Here is a 27769-nt window from a genome sequence, read left to right as displayed (position 1 = left end):
CACGTTCTCCCCATGTCAGTGTGGGTTTCCTCCGGGTGCTCCGGTTTCCTCCCACAAGTCCCGAAAGACGTGCTTGTTCGGTGAATTGGACATTTTGAATTCTCCCTCCGTGTATCCGAACAGTCGCCGGAATGTGGCGACTAGGGGCTTTTCACGGTAACTTCATTGCAGTGTTAATGTAAGCCTACTTGTGACACTAATAAAGATTATTGTTATTAACGGAAGAGAATTCAACAGACTAACGACCCTCTGAGAAAAAGAATTATCCTCATCTCTGTTTTAAATGGGAGGCCCCCTAACTTTGCCCCTCAGTGCTAGACTCTCCTCACAAATGGAAACATCCTCCAGCATCTAACCTCAGGTCCCCTCAGGATCGTGTATGTTTCAATACGATCGCCTCTCCTTCTGAACTCCAATAGACACAGGCCCAACCTTTCCTCATGAACTAACCCCTTCATCTCGGGAATCAGTCGAGTATACTTGAACTGCTTCTCGTGCCGTTCTGCAGTAAGGAGACTAAAATTGTACACCGTGCTCCAGATTTTCACAGTAACCTCACTGCAGTGTTAATGTAAGCCTACGTGTGACACTAATAAAGATTATTATTATATGCAACCTCCACTGTCCCTTGCAATAAACACCAACATTCCATTTACCTTCCTAATCACTTGCTGTGCCTGTGCACCAACTTTTGTGATTGATGTACTGGGGCACCCTGGTCCCTCTGTATCACAGAGCTTTGCAATCTCTTTCCAGTTACATCATCTACTCACTGCTGAAGAGGACAAGTTCACATTGTCCCTCGTTATTCTCCCACCTGCCACATTTTTGGGTCCCATAGCAAACTGAAAGGTGCCACGTAGACTGCTCAAAGGTTTACCCTTTTGAGGTGACATTTCCTGCAAAGCCGTGTGATTTAAAGGTACAGAATATTCAAATGGACAGGCCACACACAACAAAGAAAATGTAGAGTGGACATTGTGTACAACCCATCCGAGATCTCCCTGCTCCTCCAATTCAGGCTTTTTGAGCACCCTGGATTTTAAACGCTTCGCCATGCCTTCAACTGCACAAGTCCCAAGCTCTGCAATTCCCTTCCTAAATTTCGCCACCTCCCTATGTCTCTTTCCCCCTTTAAGACGCTCCTTTGAACCTACCACTTTGACCAAGCTTTTAGTCAGCTGTCCTCATACCTGATTCTGCGCCATGTGCTGTTTGATCATCGCTCCTACGAAGCGCCTTGGGAGAACTTACTGTGCTAAAGATGCCATATAAATGCAAATTATTGTTTTGATGTGTTGAAGGATAAATGTTGTCTAGAATAGCATCCACATTTCCTGGTCTTCTCACTTGGAACCGTGCGATCTTTGACATCCTGGAGCGCTGGGTTTCTGAACTGCTGCCACCTTGTCCATTTGTAGCTTTATGGTAAAATGATAGGTTTCACCATTCCATACAATCCTAGACATTCAGAGCAGAGTCATAAAGACAGTAATGACCGTGCCTAATCCAAAACTGATCCCCACTGCCTTACTTCCACCTCCACCCCGCCATTAGCCCCGAGAGAGAAGGGCAGCCGGCACAAGGATTTTCTGTGAACTGGAGCGTGTTGGTGTCTTTTGACAATAGAAACAAGAGGGACCATTATCCTCGATCTCTGGGATGGCCCAAGACCTTCCTGACTCCGCAATAATGAGAAGCTCCTGCATTTGTACGCACAGTTCAACCTCTGCAGCTCAAGAACATCATTGACACAAACCTGACCAGTTGAGCTGCAGAGGATGAATAACTGCAACTGGTCAATTGGCTTATTTAGTCCACTGCCCAAAATGGGAAACATTTTCTTCAACGAATACACATTTTAAAAAAAGAAAAAAAATTAATGAGATGTGGGTGTCTCTGGCTAGGGCAGAAATTATTGTCCATCCCGAATTGTCCATGAGAAGGTGGTGATGAGATGCCTGCTTAAACCGCAGCAGTACATCTGGAACATCGGGAATAGGTACACCAGCAGTCCTTTAAGGGAGGGAGTTCCAGGATTTTGACCCAGCGATCGTGCCATTTCCAAGTCAGGAAGGTGTTTGAGGATAAGGGGTAAACCTTTTAGGACTGAGGTGAGGAGAAATTTCTTCACCCAGAGGGCGGTGAATCTGTGGAATTCACTGCCACAGAAAGCTGTTGTTTTTTTTAAAATTTGGAATACCCAATTCTTTTTTTTTTCCTATTAAAGGGCAATTTAGCAAGGCCAATTCAACCCACCCTGCACATCTTTTGGGGTTTTGGGGATGAGACCCACGCAGATACAGGGAGAATGTGCAAACTCCACGCAGACAGTGACCCAGGGCCAGGATCGAACCTGGGTCCTCAGCGCCGTGAGACAGCAGTGCTAACCACTGCGCCACCGTGCTGCCTCCTCTTCGCACTCTTCTAAGCTCCAATGAATATAATCCTAACCAACTTAGTCTCTCCACATATGACAGTCCCGCCATCCCAGGAATCATCCTAGTAAGCCTTCGCAGCACTCCCTCCATAGCAAGAACATCCTTCCTCAGATAAGGATCTGAGGGATGGATCTTCAGATCTATTGATCTTCGAATCAATATGAACCCCCAGCATCTCTTCGGTATGTGTTGTAGAGTCAATTCATGACGTTAGAGAGGAATTGCTGGATAACAAGGTGACAACTAGTGAAGCCATTGCTAAAAGTCCTCTTGATGGTGTTTCAGATTTTCTCGCTGGGGTACTGCCCGACCGGCGAATGGTTAGCTGTCGGAATGGAGAGCAGCAACGTTGAAGTGTTGCACGTCAACAAGCCAGACAAGTACCAGCTTCACCTACACGAGAGCTGTGTGCTCTCGCTCAAGTTTGCCTGTTGCGGTAAGAAACGTTCCCAGACTTTGGCCGCCAGCCGCACTGTATGAAGCTGCAGAGGAGAGACTGAACCGTTTTGAGAGAATGGTTGTACCTGTGTGATGTATAACACAGCTCTAGCACTGTGATGTATGTTCCACTTCTGTTTAGTGAATATAGGAAGCCGGTGACGGAGTGGTATTGTCACCGGACTAGTCAACCAGAGACCCAGAGTAATGCTCTGGTGATCCAGGTTCAAATCCCGACATGGCAAATGGTGGAATTTGAATTCAATATAAATCTGGAATTACAAGTCCAATGAAACCAATATCGATTGTCATAAAAACCCACCTGGTGGGGGGGCAGCAGGGTGGCACAGTGGGTTAGCCCTGCTGCCTCACGGCGCCGAGGTCCCAGGTTCGCTCTGGGTCACTGTCCCCAGTTGGGTCACTGTGGAGTTTGCACATTCTCCCCATGTTTGCGTGGGTTTCGCCCCCACAACCCAAAGATGTGCAGGCTAGGTGGATTGGTCACGCTAAATTGCCCCTTAATTGGAAGAAATGAATTGGGTACTCTAAATTTATAAAAGCAAAACCACCTGGGGGCAGCACGGTAGCACAGTGGTAAGCACAGTTGCTTCACAGATCCAGGGTCCCAGGTTCGATTCCCGGCTTGGGTCACTGTCCGTGCGGAGTCTGCACATTCTCCCCGTGTGTGCGTGGGTTTCCTCTGGCTGCTCCGGTCTCCTCCCACAGTCCAAAAATGTGCAGGTTAGGTGGATTGGCCATGCTAAATTGCCCTTAGTGTCCAAAAAGGTTAGGTGGGGTTACTGGGATAGGAGTGGGCTTAAGAAGGGTGCTCTTTCCAAGAGCCGGTGCAGACTCGATGGCCTGAATGGCCTCCTTCTGCACTGTACTTCTATGATCTATGATGATCTATGGTTCACTAATGTCCTTTAGGGAAGGGAATCTGTCCGTCTGGCCTACTTGTGACTCCAGATCCACAATAATGTGCTTGGCTCTTAACTACCGCTCAAGGGAAATTAGGGACGAACAATAAATGATGGCACAGCCACGTCCCATGAACGAAAAAAAAACCATTCCTGAGATATAGCGAGCCTGGCATTTTTTGCCGTCCCTAACTGCCCCTGACCAGCCCCTTGAGCGCTACAGACCAAGTGATGAGGAGGCTCCCACAATGCTGTGGGGTGGGGAGCTATAGAATTCTAATCCCGTGGCAAAGCAGGCCCAAGTCAGAATGGTGGGTGACCTGGACTGGAATCTGAAGATGGCATTCCTCTGCACCGACTGCCCTTGTCCTGGGAGGTGGCAAAGGGCCACGGGTTTGGGAAGAAGCCTTGGCGAGTTGCTGCAGTGTGTTCTGTGGATCAGCATTGGTGATGGAAGAAATGGATGCTTTACGCTGGTGCACAGGTTTTCGATCAGCTGGACTGCTTTGCCCTGGGTGGTGTTGAGCTTCTAGAGTGTTGTTGCAGGTGCATCTATCCAGACATCTTCCTCTGTGGCTTCACCTCACCATGTTTGCATTTTGGCAGCATTAGAATGAGATATAAACATTAGCAGGACAACTCAGCATAAGTTAAAATCAGTCTGAGCTATTTGAAGTGACGTTTACCACTCCTTGATAATGGAAGATGGAGCTCTTGCAGTGGGTCATGTTCCACACTGAAGCAGTGGCCAAATTTTACTTTACATGTCAATATCTGGTAAGCAGACAGGTAAAATGTCGTAAGCAGGGTGTACGATACGCAGGAACTTACTATGTCCAGACTCAACACGAGTGCGGATAACTTCAGTACAAGAGCTAACAGCATCGCTGGTACGATGGATGTCAGTCTGCCTCCTTCAATACTGTTGACATGCGAATACCCTGACCAATGTCCCTTTGAACATCGCCACAAATAACTCAGCTTAGCTGACCATTCGTTGCATTGTTTTTGTGGGATCATACTGTGCCCGAAATGCTTACCTTGGTCCCCTGCGCAACATCAATTGGTGCAATCCACAGCAGCTCCCGAATGTTGAATGAAGCACGCTGGCTATTTCTGAAAGAGGGGGTCCAGCAAGTTCAACCTTTTTCAAACAAAGGACAACGACAACTTGAAAGCCGTGCATCTCTTCAAAATGACTGCCGTTGCCTGAGAGTTACATTTTATACCTTGCCATTTAAACCAGGAACTTGCATGATGGTGGTGAACGGAGTGAGAGATCTATTCAAACCAACATCAAAAATGCATTTATGGTCAGATTCAAAATGATTACTATGTAAAGTGAAAATGTCCTGTGACGTTGTACATCCTGCCGCACTCTCTTGGTTTAGTGTTTTACAAAGCAGGGTGGGTCGTGGGATGCTGATAAATGGGGGTTGCCAAAATGATCCCCCGCGTGTGTCACAGTTTAGATCCGCCCCCACACACACAGCTGAATATCTACAGTTGCAATGTATGTTTCCCCACTCCCCCAGGCTCTAAATGATACAATACTGCACAAACCGAATCTTATCCTGAGCGTTGTCACCACTCGCACAGCTCCACTGAGTGATCACACAATCACATAATAATCTTTCTTTTTGTCACAAGTAGGCTTACATTAAATTAGCAATGAAGTTACTGTGAAAAGCCCCGCATTTTATTGATTATTTTTTTCCCCCTCTCTTCAAAATTGTGGGTCGACAAACAAAATGGAAGCCTCTTTCTCTGATTTGTCAATGAAGTCGGGTAGCTTGCTGTTCCTCTCTCCCTCTCTCTTCCCGCTGTTGTTCAGGTGGGGGGTGGGGGGAGGGGGGGGGGGGTGGTGGGACCGCCTGGTTTGGGGCCATCGCAATTTCAATGCAACCCCTCCCAGCACCATGCGGGAGGCAGGAGTACGGCCTCTTAGTGACAACTCCGAAGTGAATTTCCAATGTTTCCAACCAGCCAGCGTTCGTTCCCATTACTGATGAAAACGTGGCACTTTGGTACATCATTCTAACTCGACACGGCAAAACCGTTCCCATCTATTTGTGAATGAGAACGTATTAAATATCTTCATTTGTGCATGCTGTACCAGGATATAGTATTGAGAAGATCGACATTTATTTTTTTCAAAACATCACGTTACATAATTGTGGGTCGTGTGGGCCGGCTATTTGGGTAAAAGTGGGTCACCAGACAAAAAAGTTTGCGAAACATTGGTTTGGGTGACTGCACTATGCTCCAGGTTGTGGCAGATTCAGGGTTTGTGCGATACTGCTGTGTTCAATCTCTTGATGCACAGAAAGACTTTCAATAACCACAGTGTGTTCAAACCAATAGAGGACTTGGGCTGGCGGTGTGTGCACCCACGGAGGGTCTAAATGCCCGTGTAGTGCATTCTGTGACACACACACTGACAGTTCGATTGACCCTGCCAGTGTGTTCAAACTGTGACAGTCGCTCAAGGTTTGCTTGATTCAGTAAGTTGTTGGAACTCCACTGCCCTGGTTTACGGTGCTTTCCAAACCTGACTGTTCTCCAGCCGTTCTTTTATTCTGAATAGAACGAGAACAAAGAAATGTACAGCACAGGAACAGGCCCTTCGGCCCTCCAAGCCCGTGCCGACCATGCTGCCCGACTAAACTACAATCTTCTACACTTCCTGGGTCCGTATCCCTCTATTCCCATCCTATTCATGTATTTGACCCCTCTACCCTGGGGAAAAGCCTCTGACTATCCACTCTGTCTATGCCCCTCATAATTTTGTAGACCTCTATCAGGTCTCCCCTCAACCTCCTTCGTTCCAGTGAGAACAAACCGGGTTTATTCAACCGCTCCTCATAGCTAATGCCCTCCATACCAGGCAACATTCTGGTAAATCTCTTCTGCACCCTCTCTAAAGCCTCCACATCCTTCTGGTAGTGTGGCGACCAGAATTGAACACTATACTCCAAGTGTGGCCTAACTAAGGTTCTATACAGCTGCAACATGACTTGCCAATTCTTATACTCAATGCCCCGGCCAATGAAGGCAAGCATGCCGAATGCCTTCTTGACTACCTTCTCCACCTGTGTTGCCCCTTTCAATGACCTGTGGACCTGTACTCCTAGATCTCTTTGACTTTCAATACTCTTGAGGGTTCGACCATTCACTGTATATTCCCTACCTGCATTAGACCTTCCAAAATGCATTACCTCACATTTGTCCGGATTAAACTCCATCTGCCATCTCTCCGCCCAAGTCTCCAAACAATCTAAATCCTGCTGTATCCTCTGACAGTCCTCATCGCTATCCGCAATTCCACCAACCTTTGTGTCGTCTGCAAACTTACTAATCAGACCAGTTACATTTTCCTCCAAATCATTTATATATACTACAAAGAGCAAAGGTCCCAGCACTGATCCCTGTGGAACACCATTGGTCACAGCCCTCCAATTAGAAAAGCATCCTTCCATTGCTACTCTCTGCCTCTATGACCTAGCCAGTTCTGTATCCACCTTGCCAGCTCACCCCTGATCCCGTGTGACTTCACCTTTTGTACTAGTCTACCATGAGGGACCTTGTCAAAGGCCTTACTGAAGTCCATATAGACAACATCCACTGCCCTACCTGCATCAATCATCTTAGTGACCTCCTCGAAAAACTCTATCAAGTTAGTGAGACACGACCTCCCCTTCACAAAACCATGCTGCCTCTCACTAATATGTCCATTTGCTTCCAAATGGGAGTAGATCCTGTCTCGAAGAATTCTCTCCAGTAATTTCCCTACCACTGAAGTAAGGCTCACCGGCCTGTAGTTCCCTGGATTATCCTTGCTACCCTTCTTAAACAGAGGAACAACATTGGCTATTCTCCAGTCCTCCGGGACATCCCCTGAAGACAGTGAGGATCCAAGGATTTCTGTCAAGGCCTCAGCAATTTCCTCTCCAGCCTCCTTCAGTATTCTGGGGTAGATCCCATCAGGCCCTGGGGACTTATCTACCTTAATATTTTTTAAGACACCCAACACCTCGTCTTTTTGGATCTCAATGTGACCCAGGCTATCTACAAACCCTTCTCCAGACTCAACACCTACCAATTTCTTCTCTTTGGTGAATACTGATGCAAAGTATTCATTTAGTACCTCGCCCATTTCCTCTGGCTCCACACATAGATTCCCTTGCCTATCCTTCAGTGGGCCAACCCTTTCCCTGGCTACCCTCTTGCTTTTTATGTACGTGTAAAAAGCCTTGGGATTTTCCTTAACCCTATTTGCCAATGGCTTTTCGTGACCCCTTCTAGCCCTCCTGACTCCTTGCTTAAGTTCCTTCCTACTTTCCTTATATTCCACGCAGGCTTCGTCTGTTCCCAGCCTTTTAGCCCTGACAAATGCCTCCTTTTTCTTTTTGACGAGGCTTACAATATCTCTCGTTATCCAAGGTTCCCGAAAATTGCCGTATTTATCCTTCTTCCTCACAGGAACATGCCGGTCCTGAATTCCTTTCAACTGACACTTGAAAGCCTCCCACATGTCAGATGTTGATTTGCCCTCAAACATCCGCCCCCAATCTATGTTCTTCAGTTCCCGCCTAATATTGTTATAATTAGCCTTCACCCAATTTAGCACATTCATCCTAGGACCACTCTTATTCTTGTCCACCAGTACTTTAAAACTTACTGAATTGTGGTCACTGTTACCGAAATGCTCCCCTACTGAAACATCTACCACCTGGCCAGGCTCATTCCCCAATACCAGGTCCAGTACCGCCCCTTCCCTAGTTGGACTGTCTACATATTGTTTTAAGAAGCCCTCCTGGATGCTCCTTACAAACTCCGCCCCGTCTAAGCCCCTGGCACTAAGTGAGTCCCAGTCAATATTGGGGAAGTTGAAGTCTCCCATCACCACAACCCTGTTGTTTTTACTCTTTTCCAAAATCTGTCTACCTATCTGCTCCTCGATCTCCCGCTGGCTGTTGGGAGGCCTGTAGTAAACCCCCAACATTGTGACTGCACCCTTCTTATTCCTGATCTCTACCCATATAGCCTCACTGCCCTCTGAGGTGTCCTCCCGCAGTACAGCTGTGATATTCTCCCGAACCAGTAGCGCAACTCTGCCTCCCCTTTTACATCCCCCTCTATCCCGCCTGAAACATCTAAATCCTGGAACGTTTAGCTGCCAATCCTCCCCTTCCCTCAACCAGGCTCTGTAATGGCAACAACATCATAGTTCCAAGTACTAATCCAAGCTCTAAGTTCATCTGCCTTACCCGTAATACTTCTTGCATTAAAACATATGCACTTCAGGCCACCAGACCCGCTGTGTTCAGCAACTTCTCCCTGTCTGCTCTGCCTCAGAGCCCCACTGTCCCTAGTTCTCCCTCAATGCTCTCACCTTCTGACCTATTGCCCCTGTGCCCACCCCCCTGCCATACTAGTTTAAACCCTCCCGTGTTGCATGAATGGACACTTTGAAGCTGCACGACTCTTTTAAGCTCTTTGCAGACAATGAAAATCTCCCACCATGGCACACTGCCAATATGAAAGATCACTCCTCTGGTCACAGGGGGTTTGGCAGCAGGTTCAGGAGGTTTTTTATTTCCTCCTCCTCGCACACAAATAGATGACTTTAGCAGTCAATTATAATGAAGTATCTGCTCCAGATTTCAGGAGAAATTGTTCCCCCGTGTGCTTCCCACACAGGGCCCCTGCTACTCTTCTCCAACTTCCGGTTCCTCCCTAATGCAGGCCCTGAGAGTGTTTCTGAGGAAGCACAAGGGCAGCCTGGTCCCATCTCACTATTGGTCTCCAGAGGACGCCAAGCTAGTGTCTTGTAATTGCTGCTCTTCTAACTCTCCTCCCCTGCAGGTAACAACAGTCGGAAGCTTGCAATGAGCTCTGGGCAGTGACCATAGAAATATTTGCATTGCTGCACAACCGTAGAAAGTCACAAAGAATTTTCCAGCTGATGAAGGCCGGAATTCTTGGCATTGCGATTCACTTTTCCCGCTGGCAGTTCACCCCCACAAGCGGGTTTTTTGTTTTAAAGTGATGTTAGTTAAGAGATAGATATTGGCCTGAATATTAGAGAGCACTCCCCTGCTTTCATTTGAAATGGAGCCAGGGAATCTTTCACATCCACCTCCGAGGATATTGCCTCAGATAAAATGTTTCTTCCAAAAGATGGCACCTCAGAGTGCAGCGCTCGCTCAGTACTGACCCTCTGACAGTGCAGCACTCCCTCAGTACTGACCCTCTGACAGTGCAGCACTCCCTCAGTACTGACCCTCTGACAGTGCAGCACACCCTCAGTACTGACCCTCTGACAGTGCAGCACTCTCAGTACTGACCCTCTGGCAGTGCGGCACTCCCTGGGTACTGACCCTCTGACAGTGCGGCACTCCCTCAGTACTGACCCTCTGGCAGTGCGGCACTCCCTCAGTACTGACTCTCTGACAGTGCGGCACTCCCTCAGTACTGACCCTCTGACAGTGCAGCACTCTCAGTACTGACCCTCTGGCAGTGCGGCACTCCCTGGGTACTGACCCTCTGACAGTGCGGCACTCCCTCAGTACTGACCCTCTGGCAGTGCGGCACTCCCTGGGTACTGACCCTCTGACAGTGCGGCACTCCCTCAGTACTGACCCTCTGACAGTGCAGCACTCTCAGTACTGACCCTCTGGCAGTGCGGCACTCCCTGGGTACTGACCCTCTGACAGTGCGGCACTCCCTCAGTACTGACTCTCTGACAGTGCAGCACTCCCTCAGTACTGACCCTCTGACAGTGCAGCACTCCCTCAGTACTGACCCTCCGACAGTGCACCACTCCCTCAGTACTGACCCTCCGACAGTGCAGCGCTCCCTCAGTACTGACCCTCTGACAGTGCGGCACTCCCTTAGTACTGACCCTCTGACAGTGCAGCATTCCCTCATTACTGACCCTCTGACAGTGCAGCACTCCCTCAGTACTGACCCTCTGACAGTGCAGTGCTCCCTCAGTACTGCCCCTCCAGCAGTGCAGCACTCCCTCAGTACTGACGCTCTGACAGTGCAGCACTCCCTCAGTACTGACCATCACACAGTGCAGCACTCCCTCAGTACTGACCTTCTGACAGTGCGGCACTCCCTCAGTACTGACCCTCTGACAGTGCAGCACTCCCTCAGTACTGACCCTCTGACAGTGCAGCACTCACTCAGTACTGACCCCCTGACAGTGCAGCACTCCCTCAGTACTGACCATCACACAGTGCAGCACTCCCTCAGTACTGACCCTCTGACAGTGCAGCACTCACTCAGTACTGACCCTCTGACAGTGCAGCACTCCCTCAGTACTGGCCCTCTGACAGTGTGGCACTCCCTCAGTACTGACCCTCTGACAGTGCAGCACTCCCTCAGTACTGACCCTCTGACAGTGCAGCGCTCCCTCTGTACTGACTCTCTGACAGTGCAGCGCTCCCTCAGTACTGACTCTCTGACAGTGCAGCACTCCCTCAGTACTGACCCTCTGACAGTGCAGCACTCTCAGTACTGGCCCTCTGACAGTGCGGCACTCCCTCAGTACTGACCCTCTGATAGTGCAGCACTCCCTCAGTACTGACCCTCTGACAGTGCAGCACTCCCTCAGTCCTGATCCTCCGACAGTGCAGCACTCCCTCAGTACTGACCCTCTGACAGTGCAGCGCTCCCTCTGTACTGACTCTCTGACAGTGCAGCGCTCCCTCAGTACTGACTCTCTGACAGTGCAGCACTCCCTCAGTACTGACCCTCTGACAGTGCAGCACTCTCAGTACTGGCCCTCTGACAGTGCGGCACTCCCTCAGTACTGACCCTCTGATAGTGCAGCACTCCCTCAGTACTGACCCTCTGACAGTGCAGCACTCCCTCAGTCCTGATCCTCCGACAGTGCAGCACTCACTCAGTACTGATTCTCTGACAGTGCAGCGCTCCCTCAGTACTGACCCTCTGACAGTGCAGCACTCACTCAGTACTGACCCTCTGACAGTGCAGCACTCCCTCAGTACTGACCCTCTGACAGTACGGCACTCCCTCAGTACTGACCCTCTGACAGTGCAGCACTCCCTCAGTACTGACCCTCTGACAGTGCGGCACTCCCTCAGGACTGGCCCTCTGACAGTGCGGCACTCCCTCAGTACTGACCCTCTGACAGTGCGGCACTCCCTCAGCACGGAACATCTGACCCTCTGACAGTGCAGCATTCCCTCAGTACTGACCCTCTGACTGTGCAGCGCTCCCTCAGTACTGACCCTCTGACAGTGCAGCGCTCCCTCAGTACTGACCCTCTGACAATGCAGCACTCCCTCATTACGGACCCTCTGACAGTGCGGCACTCCCTCAGTACTGACCCTCTGACAGTGCGGCACTCCCTCAGTACTGACCCTCTGACTGTGCAGCGCTCCCTCAGTACTGACCCTCTGACAGTGCGGCACTCCCTCAGTACTGACCCTCCGACAGTGCAGCACTCCCTCAGTACTGACCTTCTGACAGTGCAGCACTCCCTCAGTACTGACCCTCTGACAGTGCAGCACTCTCAGTACTGACCCTCTGGCAGTGCGGCACTCCCTCAGTACTGACCCTGTGATAGTGCAGCACAGCACTCACTCACTACTGACCCTCTGACAGTGCAGCACTCCCTCAGTATTGGCCCTCTGACAGTGCGGCACTCCCTCAGTACTGACCCTCTGACAGTGCAGCACTCCCTCAGTACTGACCCTCCGACAGTGCAGCACTCCCTCAGTAATGACCCTCTGACAGTGCAGCACACCCTCAGTACTGACCCTCTGACAGTGCAGCACTCTCAGTACTGACCCTCTGGCAGTGCGGCACTCCCTCAGTACTGACCCTCTGACAGTGCGGCACTCCCTCAGTACTGACCCTCTGACAGTGCAGCACTCCCTCAGTACTGACCCTCTGACAATGCAGCACTCCCTCATTACGGACCCTCTGACAGTGCGGCACTCCCTCAGTACTGACCCTCTGACAGTGCGGCACTCCCTCAGTACTAACCCTCTGACTGTGCAGCGCTCCCTCAGTACTGACCCTCTGACAGTGCGGCACTCCCTCAGTACTGACCCTCCGACAGTGCAGCACTCCCTCAGTACTGACCTTCTGACAGTGCAGCACTCCCTCAGTACTGACCCTCTGACAGTGCAGCACTCTCAGTACTGACCCTCTGGCAGTGCGGCACTCCCTCAGTACTGACCCTGTGATAGTGCAGCACAGCACTCACTCACTACTGACCCTCTGACAGTGCAGCACTCCCTCAGTATTGGCCCTCTGACAGTGCGGCACTCCCTCAGTACTGACCCTCTGACAGTGCAGCACTCCCTCAGTACTGACCCTCCGACAGTGCAGCACTCCCTCAGTAATGACCCTCTGACAGTGCAGCACACCCTCAGTACTGACCCTCTGACAGTGCAGCACTCTCAGTACTGACCCTCTGGCAGTGCGGCACTCCCTCAGTACTGACCCTCTGACAGTGCGGCACTCCCTCAGTACTGACCCTCTGACAGTGCAGCACTCCCTCAGTACTGACCCTCTGACAGTGCGGCACTCCCTCAGTACTGACCCTCTGACAGTGCGGCACTCACTCAGTACTGACCATCTGACAGTGCAGCACTCCCTTAGTACTGACCCTCTGACAGTGCGGCACTCACTCAGGACTGACCCTCTGACAGTGCAGCACTCCCTTAGTACTGACCCTCTAACAGTGCAGCATTCCCTCATTACTGACCCTCTGACAGTGCAGCACTCCCTTAGTACTGACCCTCTGACAGTGCGGCACTCACTCAGGACTGACCCTCTGACAGTGCAGCACTCCCTTAGTACTGACCCTCTAACAGTGCAGCATTCCCTCATTACTGACCCTCTGACAGTGCAGCACTCCCTCAGTACTGACCCTCTGACAGTGCAGCACTCCCTCAGTACTGACGCTCTGACAGTGCAGCACTCCCTCAGTACTGACCATCACACAGTGCAGCACTCCCTCAGTACTGACCTTCTGACAGTGCGGCACTCCCTCAGTACTGACCCCCTGACAGTGCAGCACTCCCTCAGTACTGACCATCACACAGTGCAGCACTCCCTCAGTACTGACCCTCTGACAGTGCGGCACTCACTCAGTACTGACCCTCTGACAGTGCAGCACTCCCTCAGGACTGACCCTCTGACAGTGCAGCACTCCCTTAGTACTGACCCTCTAACAGTGCAGCATTCCCTCATTACTGACCCTCTGACAGTGCAGCACTCCCTCAGTACTGACCCTCTGACAGTGCAGCGCTCCCTCAGTACTGCCCCTCCAGCAGTGCAGCACTCCCTCAGTACTGACGCTCTGACAGTGCAGCACTCCCTCAGTACTGACCCTCTGACAGTGCAGCACTCCCTCAGTACTGACCTTCTGACAGTGCGGCACTCCCTCAGTACTGACCCTCTGACAGTGCAGCACTCCCTCAGTACTGACCCTCTGACAGTGCAGCACTCACTCAGTACTGACCCTCTGACAGTGCAGCACTCTCTCAGTACTGACCCCCTGACAGTGCAGCACTCCCTCAGTACTGACCATCACACAGTGCAGCACTCCCTCAGTACTGACCCTCTGACAGTGCGGCACTCACTTAGTACTGACCCTCTGACAGTGCAGCACTCCCTCAGTAATGGCCCTCTGACAGTGTGGCACTCCCTCAGTACTGACTCTCTGACAGTGCAGCGCTCCCTCAGTACTGACTCTCTGACAGTGCAGCACTCCCTCAGTACTGACCCTCTGACAGTGCAGCACTCTCAGTACTGGCCCTCTGACAGTGCGGCACTCCCTCAGTACTGACCCTCTGACAGTGCAGCACTCCCTCAGTACTGACCCTCTGACAGTTCAGCACTCCCTCAGTAATGACCCTCTGACAGTGCAGCACTCCCTCAGTCCTGATCCTCCGACAGTGCAGCACTCACTCAGTACTGATTCTCTGACAGTGCAGCGCTCCCTCAGTACTGCCCCTCTGACAGTGCAGCACTCCCTCAGTACTGACCCTCTGACAGTGCAGCACTCACTCAGTACTGACCCTCTGACATTGCAGCACTCCCTCCGTACTGACCCTCTGACAGTACGGCACTCCCTCTGTACTGACCCTCTGACAGTGCAGCACTCCCTCAGTACCGACCCTCTGACAGTGCGGCACTCCCTCAGGACTGACCCTCTGACAGTGCAGCACTCACTCAGTACTGACCCTCTGACATTGCAGCACTCCCTCCGTACTGACCCTCTGACAGTACGGCACTCCCTCAGTACTGACCCTCTGACAGTGCAGCACTCCCTCAGTACCGACCCTCTGACAGTGCGGCACTCCCTCAGGACTGACCCTCTGACAGTGCGGCACTCCCTCAGTACTGACCCTCTGACAGTGCGGCACTCCCTCAGCACGGAACATCTGACCCTCTGACAGTGCAGCACTCCCTCAGTACTGACCCTCTGACAGTGCAGCATTCCCTCAGTACTGACCCTCTGACAGTGCGGCACTCCCTCAGCACGGAACATCTGACCCTCTGACAGTGCGGCACTCCCTCAGTACTGACCCTCTGACAGTGCAGCATTCCCTCAGTACTGACCCTCTGACAGTGCAGCGCTCCCTCAGTACTGACCCTCTGACAGTGCAGCACTCCCTCAGTACTGACCCTCTGACAGTGCAGCATTCCCTCAGTACTGACCCTCTGACAGTGCGGCACTCCCTCAGTACTGACCCTCTGACAGTGCAGCACTCCCTCAGTACTGACCCTCTGACAGTGCAGCACTCCCTCAGTACTGACCCTCTGACAGTGCAGCATTCCCTCAGTACTGACCCTCTGACAGTGCGGCACTCCCTCAGTACTGACCCTCTGACAGTGCAGCACTCCCTCAGTACTGACCCTCTGACAGTGGGTGCTTCTTCAGTCCTGCTTTGGGAATGTCAGCCTAGATTTTTGTGCTCCAGTCTCTGGGATGGATTTTGAACCCACAACCTTCTGACCAGAGTCTGCGACACTGAGCGATGGCTGATCAGCAGAACTGGAATACGGCCTCAGTCTCGGGAATGTGGCATTAACAGGTTATTACTTCAGTGATCAAACTAAGTTTCTTAGTCGTGGAAGAAACAGATTATAAAATGAAGTCTTTAAAAGCAAATTGCGGAGCAAGTTCTGATTTTGGTTTCATTTTTCAGGTAAATGGTTTGTAAGCACAGGGAAGGACAACCTACTGAACGCGTGGAGGACTCCGTATGGAGCCAGTATATTTCAGGTACCGACTTATTGTTAGTGAGTAACTCATTGATATTGAGCGCCACATTTACTGACTCTCTTATTTGAGGGATGCTCTCAGGAATTCTTTGCACGAGAGTTTCCAGGTGGTCATCCCTTGATTTCACCCGTGCGAGCTTCCAGTGTTTCCAGCGTGTCCTTCCACTTGAACACAAGCCCAATCTCTACCCACCCAATTACTCTCTCTCGCCCCTCGCTTCCGCCATCTTTTCCACAGATCTGCTCACGCAGGGAACCGTCCTTTTCCGAGACCGTAAAGCAGCACGATGGCCCAGGAAATGTATAATTGCAGGCGCTGTCATGGATGATAACACTACTTCAGGAAGTGCTTTAAACGTCGAGGGTGGCGCAGTGGGTTAGCACTGCTGCCTCACGCCCCCGAGGTCTCGGGTTTGATCCCGGCCCCGGGTCACTGTCCGTGTGGAGTTTGCACATTCTCCCCGTGTCTGCGCGGGTCTCACCCCAACAACCCAAAGATGTGCAGCGTAGGTGGATTGGCCACGCTAAAATACCCCTTAATTGGGGGGGAAAAATGAATTGGGTACCCTAAATATATATTTTTTAAACTACACACATCCACGATGGCTTGTGTTGTGGTCTCTGGGAAGCTGCCACGGTGCTGGACAAACGACTGGCTCGTTTGTGTGGGTCCCGGCCGCCAGTTCTGATGAGGCATAGTATGTCAAGTTGGCAGAGGCACTCTGTGCTGAGTATCAGGTCAACCTGATCACGGTTGATGACAACAAGAAACTTGGGGAATGGGTATGCCTGTCGGCAGCGTGGGTGGCAGAGCGGTTAGCACTGCTGCCTCGCAGCACCAGTGACCCGGGTTTGATTCTGGCCTCGGGTCATTGTCTGTGCAGAATCTGCACGTTCTCCCCGTGTCTGCGTGGGTTTCCTCCCACAGATCAAAGATGTGCAGGCTAGGTGGATTGGCCATGCTAAATTGCCCTCAAGTGTCCGAAGGTTGGGAGGAGTTTCTGGGATATGTGGTCACATGCAGCCAATCATACAAAAACCCATTTGTGCATGCTCTGTGTTCTGTCAGCCAGTCAATTTCAATCCAGGCGAATCTGTCACCCGCTACACCATGAGCTTTTTTTTTTTTGAACAACCTATAATGTGGCACCTTATCTAATGCTCTCTGGAAATCCAAGTGCAACATGTCTACATGCTCGCCTCTATCCATAGCTTATGTTACACCTTCAAGGGCAGCACGGTGGCGCAGTGGGTTAGCCCTGCTGCCTCACAGCGCCGAGGTCCCAGGTTTGATCCCGGCTCTGGGTCACTGTCCCCGTGGAGTTTGCACATTCTCCCCGTGTTTGCGTGGGTTTCGCCCCCACAACCCAAAGATGTGCAGGCTAGGTGGATTGGCCATGTTAAATTGCCCTCAAGTGTCCGAAGGTTGGGAGGAGTTTCTGGGATATGTGGTCACATGCAGCCAATCATACAAAAACCCATTTGTAGGGCCATGCTAAATTGCCCCTTAATTGGAAAAAATTAATTGGGTTATCTAAATTAAAAAATTTTTTTTAAATGTTACACCTTCAAAGAATTCTAGTAAATCGATAAACATGATTTCCCTTTCAGAAAATCATGCCGACTCTTTCCAATTACCTTGAGCTTGTCTATGCGTCCAGCTGTAACCTCTTTGTTGATCAATTCTAACGCCTTCCTCGAGACAGACATCAAGCTGACTGGTCTGTAATTCCCTGTTTTCTGCCTCCCTCCCTCCTTGAAGGGAAGGGGTTATATTTGCTACTCTCCAGTCTGATGGAACCTTTCCAGAATCTGATGAATTTTGGGAAAATTAACACCCATGTATCTGCTACCCCATTAGTCACCTCTTTCAAAACAGCTCACCTGAGAATTGAAGGAAAGGTATACCGTGTTTAGCTTTCAACACACAGTGCAAGTTGATGCGACGCTATTCCTTGGCCACAAATGGATATCTGCAGAGAATGACAAATGGATTCAGTAGCCCTGATTTACAAAGTTAATTAACTAGTGTTCCTCGTTCTGATCCCGATCCAGCAGCTCCTGCTGCCACCAGTGCTTACAAAGCGTGTGAATACTCTCTTGTACACTGGAGACAAGGGCACTGCCGCAACTGGAGTCAGTGCTTTCAGAAAGTCTAAATTCCCGGGAGGGGGGTTTTGGCGTAAGGGGAACTTGAAAGTTAGGACTGTGGGGCTAGATTCTCCAATTCTGGGGCTATGTCCCCACGCCGTTGTGGGAATGGTGAATCTGGCGCAAAATGGCCACCGATCCTCCGTTTTGCTGGGGGCCAGCCGGACGACAGCGTAGAGCTCCCGGCTCTAGCTGCCGCTACGCCCCGGAGAATTGCCGGGTCCGTGGCTGCTTCATGGTGGAGATTGCTCGCGGACCCGGCCCACGAAATACTCCCCCTCTTTCCCCCCCCCCCCCCCCCCCAACAACCCTTCAGCCGGCTTGCGCGCCCCGGACTGCACCACCACAATGCCCCCAGCCCAAATGATGTCCCCCCTACCCACGCATCAGCCCTTCCCCGACCGTGGCAGCGCTGGACTGCGTCGACAGCCTCCACGCTGAATTCCCGACGGATGAGACCACGCGTGTCCCGCGCCGTCGGGAACTCGGCCGGTCGGGGCGAAGTTGATACGGCCTGGAGTACGCCGCTCTGGAGGTGGCAGAGCGTTGCCGCCCCCGATTCGGTTGGGAAATGAGATTCCCCGGCCATTCACCAAATGCGATTTCGCCGTCGGCAACCGGAGAATCTAGCCCCCGGCTTTCATGTCCAGGGACAAATTTGTTTTCCTCAACTGAGTTACTGACCCCATACTTCTTCTTTTAATCAAGTCAAAGGAATCGTCCTCGGTGCTGAGCTGCGATATTTCTGTGGACGACAAGTACATTGTTACCGGCTCGGGTGACAAGAAGGCTACAGTCTATGAAGTGATTTACTGAGTAGCAAACCCTCGGCCACAAAGAAATCTAAAGGGACTCCAAGCTGTTAATGGACATTGGATTTAACTCGGGACAAGTTAAGGACAATAACAGCTACTGCCAAAGCAGACTGCATTTGTACTGTTCAAGGCTGCAATATACTATAGAGCGAAACCTTCAGATATATTTAGGCAAAAAAGTGGGGCGTTTGTCTTGTTTATACAACATAGTGAATTGTAATTGTGAAAATGTACATATTTTTGAAACAAAATGGTTTGTGTTGGCTTGTTTAGCCACAAAATGGTCATTCATGGATGAAGTCCTTTCTTTTTTTATACTGTGTCTATCTTCAGGAAGCAGGATTCCTGCTGAAAGACTTGTACGTAATATTGATTGACCACATCCACCACTGTATAGGGGACAAATGCACTGTGTAGAACTACTTTGTGATTTTAAGCGACAGTCTCTATGTCAAGTGTTGAATGTTATTGTCGGAGTAGCACCTCTAATTCTAGCATTGGTTTCTTTTTCTATCTCATCAAACTAGTGTCACACACACCCCTGTGCAGGACACTGCTCCACAAGGCATAACCAAAGGGATAAAAGTTGCTATTTAACTCCTCTTGTCTCGTACTGTGGTCACTTTGTCTCGTTTTTCACCCAGTAACCATTCACGTCTTACCTGCGTCGCAGAGTGTTGTTGGAAAGGTCGCTCCATGTTTATGCCATTAATGTGTATTTCGAAACCTCAGCTAACCGGAGGATGGCTTTGATGACAAGGTACAATTCCCTCTTCGGTCACTGGTCGTGATAACCTTAAACACCCATGCAATCAAGAGTCGGCGAAAGCCTTTGAAATCCATTGGAGGCAGATTCGAACGTCGCCCCTACTTAATTTTTATTTGAATGCGGTCAGAATCGCACCCACCCCCTGCCTATTATAACCTTCTCACTTTGTTTATAATTTGAATTCTGTAAATGTCAGTAAGTTATTTCCTGGAGAAGGTCTTTCTGTAATAGCATGCTTTGCACTAACAGATGCTAAAAGTGCTGTTCCAAAGAATTGGGTTCAATGCATCATGCCAGTGGAGGTACCCTGTGGAACACACACGAGTGAGCGAGTAGGCACCTGTGTGGAGCCAGGGGAGGAACAGAGTGATGCAGTGTCCTTCTTAGTGTGTGACTTGAAAGAAGTAGGTTCAGCGACGGTGAACAGAGGGGGACTGAGCGTGTGATGCACTATAATATATTGCAGCTTAAAAAAAAAAAGAATCTTTGCACATAAATGTGCGTTTCAAGAACAAGCTTCTCTTTTGTACAGGTCGATGTAAGTTGAGTGACTGTAGATCGCTGCTGTAAAGTAAAAACAAAACAAAAAAAAAATCCATTAAACATGCACCACTCCGCCCTCATTGTACCAGTCTGTTGAGTGTTCCGTTATCGCAAAGCTGAAAACATAACTAGATTTTAAAGTTAAACAGTCAATATTTATTATAGCTAAGGCAAATTCAAATAAAGTTACTGAATAGCAACACCGGTGTGGATGGCCCAGCGATGCGGATATTAGGTCTATCCCCAAAAACACATCCAAATAATTAGGTATCAGTTTGCAAAACGGGTTCTCTGCGTCTCAACAGGGGCCGGGGGAGTGGGAATAAGGAAGTCACTGCGCACTTTCAGGAAGTAATGTCAGTGGAAAACTCCCACTTAACACCTTTAACAGCCCCAGTACACTTTTATTCATCTTAAACGGCAAAATACCTCCAGAAGTCTCTATCGCAAAGTTGGGGATACTCAGACATTGAGAATATTGAAGTCAGACATCAATTGATTTTTGGGTGGTACTTAAAATAAATTTAGAGTACCCAATTATTTTTCTTGTCCAATTAAGAAGCAGTTTAGTGTGGCTAATTTACCTACCCTGAACATCTTTGGGTTGTGGGGGTGAGACACACGCAGACAAGGGGAGAATGTGCAAACGCCACATGGACAGTGACCCGGGGCCGGGATCAAACTCGGGTCCTAGTGTCGTGAGGCAGCAGTGCTAACCACTGCACCATCGTGCTGCCCTGAGGACTTTGTGGCTGGTATGGGATCAGTGTAGCGGAGGCAGATTAGCCACTCTCTAATTGAACAGTAAAGCAAACGGAAAGGCCGTACGTTTTAAACTTTTATTGCTTAAGTTTTTGTGGGGGCAGAGCCTGCTTCAGGACACTTCCCGCTTACCCCAATGGAATATACCACAGGTCAGCATGCACACTGAAGACAAGTCACATTTGAAAGGAATGTGCACAACATTAAATTAACTGCCTGTAGCCCTGACTTAAATGCACCGAAGGCTATTTAAATGTGGCTCACATTCACACCTCCCACAGCATTTCACAGTCAATGTCTACAGAGCAAAACACACAAATACAAGAAAGAAGGGGCAGCACGGTGGGCCAGTGGTTAGCTGGGACTGCGGCGCTGAGGACCCGGGTTCGATCCCGGCCCTGGGTCACTGTCCGTGTAGAGTTTGGACATTCTCCCCGTGTCTGCATGGGTTTCACCCTCACAACTCAGATGTGCAGGGTAGGTGGATTGGCCAGGCTAAATTGCCCCTTAATTGGAAAAAATAAATAAATAATTAGGCACTCTAAATGTATTTTTTAAAAAAACATAGACAAGAGGAGCAGTTGGCCAAATAGCCCCTGGAGCCAGCTCTACAATTCAATGAGATCATGACTCACTGTCCACATGACTTCACTCTCCCAAAACTTCCCGATGAACCATTCTATGCTCATTTCGAGCAGGAAGCCAACAAACTTGTCAACTGCTCCAACAGCCTCGGACATCACACACACCTACCTCAGAAATCGGACCGGCCTTCTTGAGAGTAAACCCATGGAAATCAATGGATCCCAACGGAGTCCCAGGTCGTGCACTCTGGCAGGTGTATTCACAGACATCGTTCTCCATACTCCGTTCCGAGGTTCCCAGCTGCTTCAAGAAGACCATCGCACCCGTGCCAAAGAAGAAAAAGGCAACATGCCTCAATGACTACGGTTCGGTGGCCTTGACATCTATCATTATGACGTTCTTCGCAAGGTTGGTCATGAGATACCAACCCCATACTCCCAGACTGCCTTGATCCACTGCACCGCATACCGCCACATCTGGTCCACAGCAGACACCATCTCCCTGGACTTTCACTCAACCCTGGAGCATTTCGACAACAAGGACTCCAATGTCAGACTCCTGCTCATTGACTACAGCTCCGCCTTCAACACCATTATCCCAGCCAAGCTCATATCAAAACTTAAGACTTTGCTCCTCCCTCTGCAACTGGGTCCTCGACTTCATAATAATAATCGTTATTGTTGTCACAAGTAGGCTTACATTAACACTGCAATGAAAGTACTGTGAAAATCCCCTAGTCGTCACACTCCGGCGCCTGTTCGGTTACACAGAGGGCGAATTCAGAATGTCCAATTCACCTAACAAGCACGTCTTTCGGGACTTGTGGGAGGAAACCGGAGCACCCGGAGGAAACCCACGCAGACACGAGAACATGCAGACTCCGCACAGGGCTTAACTGGTTCAATGCAGACTTGATGGGCCAAATGGCCTCCTTCTGCACTGTAAGTTCTATGTCTATGTATTGTACACACCTTTGGTGCCAAGGTGGAGATGGTTGACAGCTTCAAATTCCTGTGTGTACACATCACCAATCTGTCCTGGTCCACCCACGTCGACGCTACCACCAAGAAAGCACAACAGCGCCTATACTTCCTCAGGAAACTAAGGAAATTCTGCATGTCCACATTAACCCTTACTAACTTTTACAGATGCACCATAGAAAGCATCCTATCAGGCTGCATCACAGCCTGGTATGGCAACTGCTCAGCCCAGGACCGCAAGAAGCTTCACAGAGTCGTGAACACCGCCCAGTCCATCACACGAACCTGCCTCCCATCCATTGACTCTGTCTACACCTCCCGCTGCCTGGGGAAAGCGGGCAGCATAGTCAAAGACCCCTCCCACCCGGGTTATTCTCTCTTCCAACCTCTTACATCAGCAAAAGATACAAAAGTCTGAGAACACATACTAATAGATTTAAAAACAGTTTCTTCCCCTCTGTTACCAGACTCCTGAATGACCCTCTTGTGGACTGACCTGATCTCTCTCCACATCTTCTCTACTGTTGTAGCGCTTCACCCGGTGTCTATGTCTATTTACATTGTGTATTCATGTAATGTCCTATGTTTTTCATGTATAGAACATTGTCTGGACCGTGTGCAGGACAATACTTTTCATTTCCTCAGTACACGTGATGATGAATCTAAATCAAATAAAATCTCAATTCCCTTAATTTCCAAAATTATATGGATCTTAGTCCTAAACGTACACAATAACGGAGCATCCGCAACCATCTGGGGGAGATATTTCTAGAGATTCCCAAACATGAAGATTATGGGTGAAATTTAATGCCCCCTCCACCCCAGTGCTCCCCCAAGCCAGGGACACAGGGTGCTGGCTGTGAAGGTAATAATAATCTTTATTATTGTCACAAGTAGGTTTACATTAACACTGCAATGACGTTAACTGTGAAAATCCCCTAGTCACCACACTTCGGCACCTGTTCGGGTACAATGAGTGAGAATTCAATGTTCAAATTACCTTACAGCACGTCTTTCGGGATTCTCTCTCCTGCTCGGCCACCCTGTCCCCCAAAGAGGAGCCAGCGATGCCCCCCCCCCCCCCCCCCCCCCACATCTCCCGGTGGCACTGCTGGGACTTCAGAGGCAGCAGCCTCGGATTAGCTAGCAACTTTGGGAGGGCGAGATTCTCATCATAAACATCCCAGCAACCCAGAAGTGCCTGAATGGGGTTGAGTCCCATTCATTACATCCTCAAGTCCTGCAATGCAGCTTTACCTATAATCTTCAGGTGCAGAGAAAAAAGTAACCAAACTCCAATACAAGCAAAGAAATACTGGGTCAGCGTATGAAGAGCACTAATCTTCAGTGTTACGGGCCATCAACCTTTGAGCAGAGAGCTGAAATAGTCCATCTTTGTGTCACGCATGACAATTGATAAAGTTAACAAGCCGCCTAATTAAAGAGGTAATAAAAATACAGAAATCACATACAAAATAGTTTATTGGGAATTTTAAGGAATAAACTACAAATTCATCCCAAATTAGGATGCAAAAGCATGAAAGATGGAAGGGTTTTGGACATTACAAATCACCAGATTGGGCAACGAAAAAAAAACATTTGTATCACAGAAGAATTTAGCAATTTCTTTCCTCCATAAGAAAGGATTGAGGCGCAGTTACCAAAGAGAATATACAAGTGGTAATTAGGGCACGCTTAAATGTATACAGTCAGTCATTAATTTTAACTGTGGAGGCAAAAACAAAAATGTGTACAACCTTCTGGCACTGCAGACATCCCATAATATCAAGAGAGGAACTGACTCAACTAAGGTACTGACCAGCTGCCCGTGGAGCTGAACTGGCCACAGCAGACGCTTTGCTGGATAAGTGGACTTTACAGTAACTTTGATGCTCCTAGCCCATTGCTATCGTGTGCACGCCATTCCAAGTACTTGAACCAGCAGCATCCACATTTAGCTTCGGAACAGGTCAAAATGGGAAGGGGGAAAGAGAATGGGAAAGCAAGAGGACCAAGAAAATGGAATATAACAGATTTATAAACAGATATAATGAATGGAAAAGGGCTAGAATCAAATATGCAAATGTGACATAGGACAGTTTATGTGGTTTATTCTCAGCTAAACGTGCTACTTTCCCCAAACTTTCCAATGATTCACATCCTGAAGACCCACATCATTGCCAAATTCGTCACTTGTCAGTGAATAGCTGCACTCTTGACTATTTTCCCCAAAGGGGCAACGGTTCCGAGGCGAAGGTGCATGTTTCTAGCTGTCTAAAAGCAGTCACCAACCTATAGGCTCTTTACTTTGGTCCATCTGGGAAATGCAAAGAGCTTTTGGAAACTTTGCATAATCAGGTTTGGGGAGCGTCAACAGAACAATAGATAGCCCCTTTCAACCCTCATGAGAAATCTCCTGGGGAACAGTTGCCACATTCCATTAGTAAGATCCCGCACAATCCATCTTCAAACGTCAACAATGACGGGGTTGGTAAGTGCACTTCCGGACTACAAGCGATCGATGCTGGCCAAGAAGGACACAGTTCGATCACTGACCTGATCGCTGCACTGAATTATCTGCTTTCAGAGTTAGCCATAGCACTACAATTGGCCTCAGGACTAATTTTGATGAGGGTGTGGGTTTGGGGAGGAATAAGGTGGGAGAATTAGACCCTGGTTCTCGGCTTGGTCAGATGTCAGGCAATGACAGGATCTCACAGAGATAGAATCCTCCCAGATCAGATTGTCTTAAGGGACTCACTGGTCAGGCACACACAAAAGACTGGGAAAAATGACTAATCAATTAATATGGAGCAGTACATCTGCAAGGAATCAGCATTTTGAATAATGATGAGTTACTGGGACAGGAAACGGAAAAAATATCGTCATCGTTGCTTTTAATGTTGTGGACGGCTAAGAAAGGAAGAGGAGACAAAGCAGATTAAATGGTAAATAACGCACCCATGGCTCTCAAATCCAATGCGTGAATTGGAACTATTCCACTAATGTGCAGATTAGAGAATGAAAAAGCATCATCCTGCTGCTTGGATGCTAACAGGACAAGACACGGCCAACAATAGCTACAGGCCAGCTCATTGCAATTATTGCCCACTTGCGCTGAAGGGAAATGGCATCATACTGTTCCCTAGTTTCAGAAAATATAGATGGAATAAATGTTCAGTGTTGACACGAGTGGATTTTAAATGGCTTGTGATCCTTCAGCTCAACTGATGTGGGTTCCTTTCAGTTGTGCTGTGTGAGTATAGATATCTACAGTGTGTTCACCAGCTCCTAGAAAACAGTTGCACCCACATGGGACATCGATAACACAAGCTATTTTTCGGTGAATGGAATATATTGATGGTTCAGATTTTTGATTTCTATAAACAGTTTATTTCATTACATCACATTGATGGCCCTACTGCAGTAGGTGTGATCCCAGTGCTCTCCTCTCGCCTCCCCAGTAACCAAGACGGATTGCTCCATAAGTCGATGCTCACAGTGTGGCAATCTGTTTTTGCGCCATGATGTTAACTCTGATCTCTAGCGGACCATTAGCCATGCCAGTTGGTAGGCGAGGGCATCAAATCAATTCAAAGCCTCCAACTGTGAACCTGGAGCCAAGTTTTCAAAACGGGTAACTCCTACAGTCACATTTGAATATCGGTCTATGAAAATGTTAAAAACGCTAGTTTGTATGAGTGGGATGGGGGGGGGGGGGGGGGGGGGGAGTGGTTAGGAGAGAGGAGAGCGAACCAAGGTATTGTGTTTCATTCGGTTCACCAGAAAGAGATGCGGCTTTATAAATATGTTCTGAAGCCTAACTCACTGAAAATATTAGGACACAAGTTCTGCTGCTGGAAAGACCTTCTCACATCCGAGGGGCTCATGGGGAGTTACCACTGACTTAAAAATCAAGCAGCTTTATATTCAACTCCACCAAATGACCAAACCCAACAGTGGATTTTTTTTTTTTAAAGTTACAGATAACAAAAATGAACAAAGAAAAAAAAATGTACAATTAATGTTACCCTAAACATTAACATCAGATCTGGAGTTAGCTGGACTGAGTAGTGAAAGCCTTCCTCTCATGGGTGAGCATCCGTCATTTTGGTCAACTCACATTATCTTCTTTTGTTAAAGCAAGTCAAAAGTTAAATTTCAACACCCAAGTCAAGGCCACATCAGATAGTCTTCCAGCAAGGGCAAAAGACGCAATTAAACATCATCCTTGGGTAATCCGGTTCACCAATCCAGGTTTAGGGTCTCTTCGCAAGGTTAAAGGCTCCCACCCCTGCCATCCCATCTCCTCCGATACAGAACGGAATCCTCAGTAAATTACTTCATACACCGTGGCCTTCTTGTCCCCTGAGCCGGTAACAACATATTGGTCATCAACGGAGATGTCACAGCATAGCACAGACGAGGATTCTTTGGACTGAAGGGGGAGGGAAAAAAAAGTCACCACCAGCAATATCAACAGTTTTTATTTGTCTAGCTCCTCTAATGTAATAAAATGTCGCAAGTCACTTAAGGGGTGAATAAATAAACAGATGATTCAGAGGAACATGAAGCAGTGATGCAGTATGATAGTTAACCTTTGAAATGAAATGAAAATCGCTTATTGTCACAAGTAAGCTTCAAGTGAAGTTATTGTGAAAAGCCCCTAGTCGCCACATTCCGGCACCTGTTCAGGGAGGCTGGTACGGGAATGTAACTGAATGACAATGCTGCCTTAACCAACCAAATTCTCCTTGTATGAAGCAATAACTTTCGACTAGGATACGGTTCCATGAGCATAGGCAGCTGTAGCTGTGCCTCACTGGAACACCCATTTATTCCAGGGCAGTGAGTACTATTGGGCTATTCCACACAGGGACAGATTAACCTCCAAATCTGCTACATACCTATGTGGTTTTCCCATGGTCCACTGAATATGAATCAGGATTGGGGGGCTGATTCCTACCCCTCCTCGTCGAAGGCCAGTCAGACAAATTGCACCAGCACTGCTGTCCCTCTGGCTGAGATCAGCTATATTTAAGCCACTGTTTTCTCAAGAAGTGCCATCAAACCAGCACGTCCATCA

The 27769-nt window shown here is 49.0% G+C and overlaps 2 protein-coding genes across 3 annotated transcripts in view; one reads left to right on the top strand and one right to left on the bottom strand.

The window, feature by feature from the left end:
- LOC140394923 (transducin-like enhancer protein 4) overlaps positions 1 to 20431 on the top strand; it is a 232552-nt gene extending 212121 nt beyond the window's left edge. Inside the window, 3 exon segments of the mRNA XM_072482114.1 lie at positions 2727 to 2877; positions 16003 to 16079; positions 18938 to 20431. Of these exon segments, the coding sequence (XP_072338215.1) occupies positions 2727 to 2877; positions 16003 to 16079; positions 18938 to 19045 (336 nt within the window). The 3' untranslated portion in view covers positions 19046 to 20431.
- Positions 20432 to 24147: 3716 nt separating this feature from the next.
- LOC140394922 (transducin-like enhancer protein 4) overlaps positions 24148 to 27769 on the bottom strand; it is a 171242-nt gene continuing 167620 nt past the window's right edge. For both annotated transcript variants that reach the window (XM_072482112.1, XM_072482113.1), the window contains one exon: positions 24148 to 27121. In XM_072482112.1, the coding sequence (XP_072338213.1) occupies positions 27014 to 27121 (108 nt within the window). In that variant the 3' untranslated portion in view covers positions 24148 to 27013. The remainder of the gene's footprint in view (positions 27122 to 27769) is intronic.

Source organism: Scyliorhinus torazame, chromosome 18, assembly GCF_047496885.1.
Source record: "Scyliorhinus torazame isolate Kashiwa2021f chromosome 18, sScyTor2.1, whole genome shotgun sequence".
In the NCBI taxonomy this organism is placed as follows: Eukaryota; Metazoa; Chordata; class Chondrichthyes; order Carcharhiniformes; family Scyliorhinidae; genus Scyliorhinus; species Scyliorhinus torazame.
The sequence above is the reverse complement of the archived record's forward strand: the minus strand, read 5'-3'. Positions and strand labels throughout refer to the sequence as shown.